Here is a 6,000-nt window from a genome sequence, read left to right as displayed (position 1 = left end):
ATGCTCGACCACACGGTGTACGAGTCCTCACATCCCGTCGCCCTCGAGCGGGAAGATCGACAATCCCACACACCCGAAGAGGAGCTCTATCAAACCGCGTCTGCCGCGCCAAACACATGTACGTAGATAAGTAGGACGCAGGAGCTTCCCGGGCCCCTCTCGGCGCGCGGCTTCGTCCTGAGTCGAAAATCCCCGATCAGCTTACCGCCCTCACTGAACCATTGTGCAGTATGTGTGTCTGTGTGTGTGTGTCTTTCCCACCTTGTCCCCATTCGTTCCGCTGCAAAGAAGCCAGGGAGACAGCGCGCGTGTTCTCCCACCCCATCTTCAGCTCGGCTCCGGTTCAAGCGCGGGAAGCCTGGAGGTCCTAACCACAATGGCCTGCAGCCCATGCACATCTCTATTGCGCCACATGCCGGAGAAACCTTGCTAGATCCTGCAGACAAGACGCCCATCGCCAGCAGGCAACGCGTTGATCTTGATCCAATGAGCGATGTTGTAGTCAAACAATAGTACACTTCGAGGCTGCAGATAGCACTCGGAGAACACGAAAATTGCAAGATGCTTGTTCGGTTCGCAAATCCGTTCCTTCGCACTTCAATCATATCTTGACTAATCCCGCGTTGTCATGCGGCGCGCTGCGCGACTCGGGATGGCGAGAACGCTCGTGTTCGACCTAGAAGAAGCTTCGATAAGAGCCAGGATTATGTTTACCCCCTACCTACCCCGACTTCAGGCCATCTGACTGCGCATTTGATCGGGTAGATACATGATGGTGCCCCAGCGTGTGTCGATCTCACATTGTGCAACCTCGACATACTCCCACAATCCAGGAGCAGACGTCGCAGACGTGCCCCTTCGATGCCCAAGACCCAGAGAGCGCAACGTGGCAGCGCCACCCAGGGCGAATCAGGGTGGCCGCTGGGCTGGCGATGACCTGCATACCGAGGATCATGAGTTGGCCGATCGTCCAGCCGCCGCCCTCGCGTATCTGGAAACTCCCCATCGCTGCTTGGTGATCCCCCTTTGGTTACACAAAAGAAATCTCCACCGCATATCGCAGCCGGAAGCAGGCCATCAATAGTCGATGGGGCGTTTGTCCATCAAAACTGAGCCTATACAGACGCTGACACAGGCTCGATAATCACAGAAGGCCACGGTGAGTGCGTAGTCATGAGCACGGTCTCAGCGCACCTGTCAACCCCCCAAAAGAAACTCGGAAATACCAGCCGATGCCTTGAAACCTGGCCTGTCATCGGCTCGCGACCTAAAAGTCTGACGCAAGGGTCTTCTAGGCCCAAAAGGGGGGGTGCCAGTCATACTCCACTGTGGTCCAAGTTTCCCCGAAACCGATGCTCTCGGAGCTCAACCACGAACAATTGGCTGCCACCTCGTAAAGGGCGGCTGTTGGAAGTCTTGCGCGACAACTGGCCGGCAACACTCGGCTTTCACGGCGATCGTCTTGTCTGAGAGACCTGGAAGCACGCACAGAGACTTAAAGTAAAGTACTGGGCCAGCACCGGCGCCTGCTTCAGCTAATGCTTTACAGTCATTAGCCATTCCTACCAGTAACTCGTACTCGTCGCAGATCGATCTTTCGCGGCTGTCCATATCCGAATCAGGTTCGCGCTACATCGGTGGCTTGCGAGCCGTCTCGACAAAAATCCCCTTTCAACGCGCTAGTGCTTTCACATCTTCGGATGGGATACGCGCAAGTCCCGAACTTCCTGTCACTCGTGCCAAAAGAATGTCCAAGGACCCAGTAGAACTCTTGGCATGCCGGGCGCTAGCAAAGCAAGAGGGGACTGATCGCTGGCTGCTTCGACGCCAAACGCGGTTTCCCCCTGGCGAAGGTGAACTTTGATGGAACAGAGCACCGTCGTGTTTTCAGCTTGGATAGGACAGCTCGAGTCTCAACCCAGCAACGCAGCTGTGGGCACCTGAAACGGAGCACAAAGCACAAAGCATGCTGCTTCCGCCATCGCCTACATACATCGCAGAATGTCCCGAGTCATTCTTTGTCCCGAAATTGTGGTCTGACGCCGCCTCAGTGCTGCCATGGAGGCTCACTATTGCCGGCGGATGTACCGTGCATGGGATTAGTGGGAAAAGACGAATGGTTCAGGTGGAAAGACCCTTAGACCCTCAGACCTTCTGAGAGCCATAGTGGGTAGATCAAGCGATGTATGTGCTTGAATCGGGCTAGGAATTGCTTGTGCCACAGCCATCTATCTGAAAAGATCCTCGTCCTGTGCCAGCGCCGTGCTCTCAAACTCTATGGAAAATAAAGTACTCCGTCTGGAGGATGCTCATGCCAAGTTTCCTGATGGTGCGGCATCAATAGACCTTGCGCCGTCCCGATGTCCGTCTTACGATGTGACATGCCGCCAATTGCCTGATTGACTGTGGCGCTATTTGTGAAGAAAGTCGCCTCCATCCGTCAAAAGCGCCATTGATGCGGTGGCTCACCATTAATGGTGGACCGTGTGCAGAATAAAAGAGCCGAAAAGCCGAAAATTCGATTGAAAGGAGGGAAAAGAAAAGAAATCGTTTGTCGTGCGTCGTACTTCGCATCGCATCATGTCTCGTATGCTCCATGTCGTCGTTTGAGGTGCTCCATATTGTCGTTTGAGGGGCTCCGTTCCGTTCCGTTGCGTGGTGATCGATTGTTTCAAGCATCTCCGTTCCTTTTTACCTCTCGTTTGCGCATGCTTCGACTGTCAATCAGAGCCTCATAGCTTCTTCGCCCCTTTTCTCTCCCCTCTGACATTCCATCCCAGAACTCTCTCCAGCGGATCAATATCCATGGGTATAATCCGGGATCCTCCCCTCGCTAGGCTGCCAGCACGTCTCGCGACTCAGGTACCTCACGTCCATGAAGCGTCCATGCTTGGTGCCCATCATCTTCAGGCGTGCCTCTTCCTCGAAGCAGTATGACTCAAGCCAGTCTTTCAGCCAGATCTCGTAGTCATCTTCCCGATCGTCGATGCGCGCAGACTTGGAGAAGTCTTTCTTCGGAGGTTCGCGTTCATCTGCAGAGAGAGCAGGAGTCGGCCCACGGCTGTGCAGTTTTCTGTTCCAACGAGACGCGTTGCGGTCGAGAGGCAAATCAGGCGTACCCATTGCTGAGCGACGAATCCTCTCCATCTGCTCGGGCGTGAAAGGTCTGTTGTACGAGCGGACCTGAAAGACCAATTTGTGAAGATCCCGACCACCGCCACCAGAGTACATATGCTTGATTTCTGGGGCGACGCGGAATTCATAGCCGCCTTTCTTCATGTAGCCCCGATCTGTGGCGTCGAGGATCGCATCCATCAAGCAGCGGCCTACGCCGGACTTGCGAGAAGAGGCAGCGACGTAGAGCTCCAGATCGGCGGCGATGCACTCGCAGTAGTCTGGCGCAGACCAGTCTGTAGCACTTGCCCAGCCCACGATCGGCTCCTCGCGCGTCACACCGAGGTAATCAGGGTCGATGTTCTGAATAGGGTGGTTTGGGTTGACCCGTGGGTATTTGCGACCCTTGGGACGAGAAGTCTTGCGAGTACGCTCGACAGCCACAATGAAGGGGAGACGTGCGTGCTGTGACATCCTCATGCGTTCAATCATATCGTCTTCGCTGATCGGCGCGAGTTCGGGCGGACGGAACCCATGGGTAATGTACCAGTTAATGATTTCCATCATTCCGGGCGCATCGGCTTGGACGGCAGGGCGGAGGTAAATGTTCTTGGTTGTGGGAGGAGGTAGAGGTTTGCTGCTCTCGCCGAACACGGCAGCGTCGTCTTCCTGTGCTTTGGCGCCCATTCCAAGTTCAAATTGTTCTTGACGTTCAGCCTCTTGTTGCAGTCTCGCTTTCTCCTCTGCCTCCATTTGGACATGTTTGATCTGGGCCATACGTCTGGCGATGTAAAGTTGTGCAGTCTCATCTTTGTATCGAGCATTGTCAGGGTCCGAAAGGTCCAGCTTGGCATCACCATCGAAATCAGTGGGATTTTGAGGATCCGGCATGATTGGCTTGATCAGTCTGTGTCCGTAACGCTCAGAGTTGATTGGACCGAGGACGGTTTCTCTCGGTGCAAAGCCTATTCCATCTGGGTGATTGTCCAGATTTTCAACTTGCTCAGTGGGAAGGACGCCGAAGCTCAGTTCTGCAACAGACTTCTCCGACATGGTGCGCACCGTCACTTCACCGAGCCAGTTCTCGAAACCACTGATGTAATCCGGGGTATTGTTGTAGAACCGTGGACGATACTCCCAGTCAGTTGGAGGAGGCAAGAACTGTCCATCCCAACCGACGAGTCGTTCTTCTGGCACCGGAGGCTTGCGGCTGCGGATGAGACGACCAAGTCCTCGAGCCATGGGTCTTGTGGAGTCGCCGTCACTTTCCGCTTCCTCTGAGCCCGCAGCATTGCTGTCCGTCTTGGCTTTGGGAGCCTTCATATCTGCAGCAGACGCCCAGCGAGAGTTTCTCCGTGCTGCTTTGTCGGATTTCTGCCTTAAAGCCCAACTGTGCTCATTGCCTTGCCCGGACTGGTGTAAGAGTGGTACAGCGACCTCATTGCCTGGCCGAGCTCCGCCCTCGTTCCACGTAGCACCGTCACTAACCGATGGTACAGCTGATTGATTCCATAGTCCGGTTGTCTTTTGCAGGTCTGTGGTGTTGCGTGATGGTCCTGGTTCCTGAAGCTGAATACTGCTCGTGTCATTGCCACGTGGAAGTGCTGCCTGCTCCCACAAAGCGGGATTCTTCATGTCGTGCTCCCAATGTCGCTGATCCTTGTTCGCCTGTTTCATTTCTGTGAGAAGGTGGTTAGTGGGTCTGATGGGCTCTTGGGAGGACTGGTTCCAGGATGAGCTTGGATCAATGTTGGACAAGGGTTTGCGTTGTGTTTCAGTTGTGGACGCATCCGGCTGAGGCTCATCTGAGGCTGGAGGTAGGGGCTTTCTCAAGAGGTCGAGCAGGGCCAGGCCCGTGGTGGTAGGGATCTCACCTTGATCCTTTCGTTTGACTCTCTGGAAGACGTCACGTGTACCTTCGGCCTGAAGTCGGGCAATCAGTTGTTCTGGTGTTTCGTCACCTTGCTTGAGGGTCTCAAAGGTCTCCGGGCGAGGTGTCACTGACTTTGTTGGATCATTTCGGCTAGACGTGGTTTTGAGACGGGATTCCTGGCCACCATTCATCTTCGGCTGAGGTGTGTTGTAGTCTGTCGGCTCCGGAGGATTTCTTGATGCGTCAAGTGTAACGTGAGACATGGGTAAGGGTCGGTGCGCGAGAGGTGGTGAAGACTGCGGCTCGGCGGTGGATGCGGTTCCAACCTCTGGCCAACCATTCCGCCGTCCAGCCGGGGGGTTTGCAGAATTCAATTTGGACTGTCTCTGTTTCGGAGGGTGGGTTGTGGTCTTGGTCATTTTCTTCCTCGAGGGATCACCGTATGCCGTCTTGTCGAATTCGCGAACGCTGCTGTCGACTGTCGCTACAGTGTCCTGAGACAGAAACCACGTTGGGTTACTCCCTTTGACTTTCCCATCAGTTGTAACATTTTGTGGTTCTGTCGGCTGGACATCTAGAGACGTCACTTCCTCCCCCTGCTCCTCCTCCACCATCTGTTCCTCACCTCGATCTTGTGTCCGACCTTCACCTTGCGCAGAGTGCCACGGCATCCCAGAAGACCAATGACTAGCAGGTGGGTGTTGAGTGATACCCCAGCCAGGGTGTCGATCTAGCCGTGACTCGCCTTTGTTTGCACTATTGTCCCTCTTCTTGAGTGTGGGGTTGCCATACGCGTCCGGATTGAAGCTCATGTCTCGGTTTGAATAAATCTAGCAGAAAATAAGCGGATTCTCCAAGAAGTGGATGGGGAAAAAAGAAGACGACATTGAAGGGAAGGGGCTTATATAAGAGAACTCACCCTCTCCCAGTGGTCCTGCGCATTAGTCCAGTGACATCGGTCATGTGCTACAGCACCAGCTCTGTCACTAGCATGTGCGGTCCGATAGGAACCG

The 6,000-nt window shown here is 54.6% G+C and overlaps 1 protein-coding gene across 1 annotated transcript; it reads right to left on the bottom strand.

The window, feature by feature from the left end:
* Nucleotides 1-2,796: 2,796 nt before the first annotated feature.
* G647_07338 (uncharacterized protein) lies at nt 2,797-5,799 on the bottom strand (the record flags this gene model as incomplete). Its single annotated transcript, XM_008731654.1, has 1 exon — nt 2,797-5,799. One exon carries the CDS (start codon nt 5,797-5,799, stop codon nt 2,797-2,799), a length of 3,003 nt encoding a protein of 1,000 aa, XP_008729876.1.
* Nucleotides 5,800-6,000: the final 201 nt, after the last annotated feature.

The sequence above is a fragment of the Cladophialophora carrionii genome, assembly GCF_000365165.1.
Source record: "Cladophialophora carrionii CBS 160.54 unplaced genomic scaffold supercont1.6, whole genome shotgun sequence".
NCBI classification, from domain to species: Eukaryota; Fungi; Ascomycota; class Eurotiomycetes; order Chaetothyriales; family Herpotrichiellaceae; genus Cladophialophora; species Cladophialophora carrionii.
Note: the sequence above shows the minus strand (reverse complement) of the source record. Positions and strands in the feature narration are given on the sequence as shown.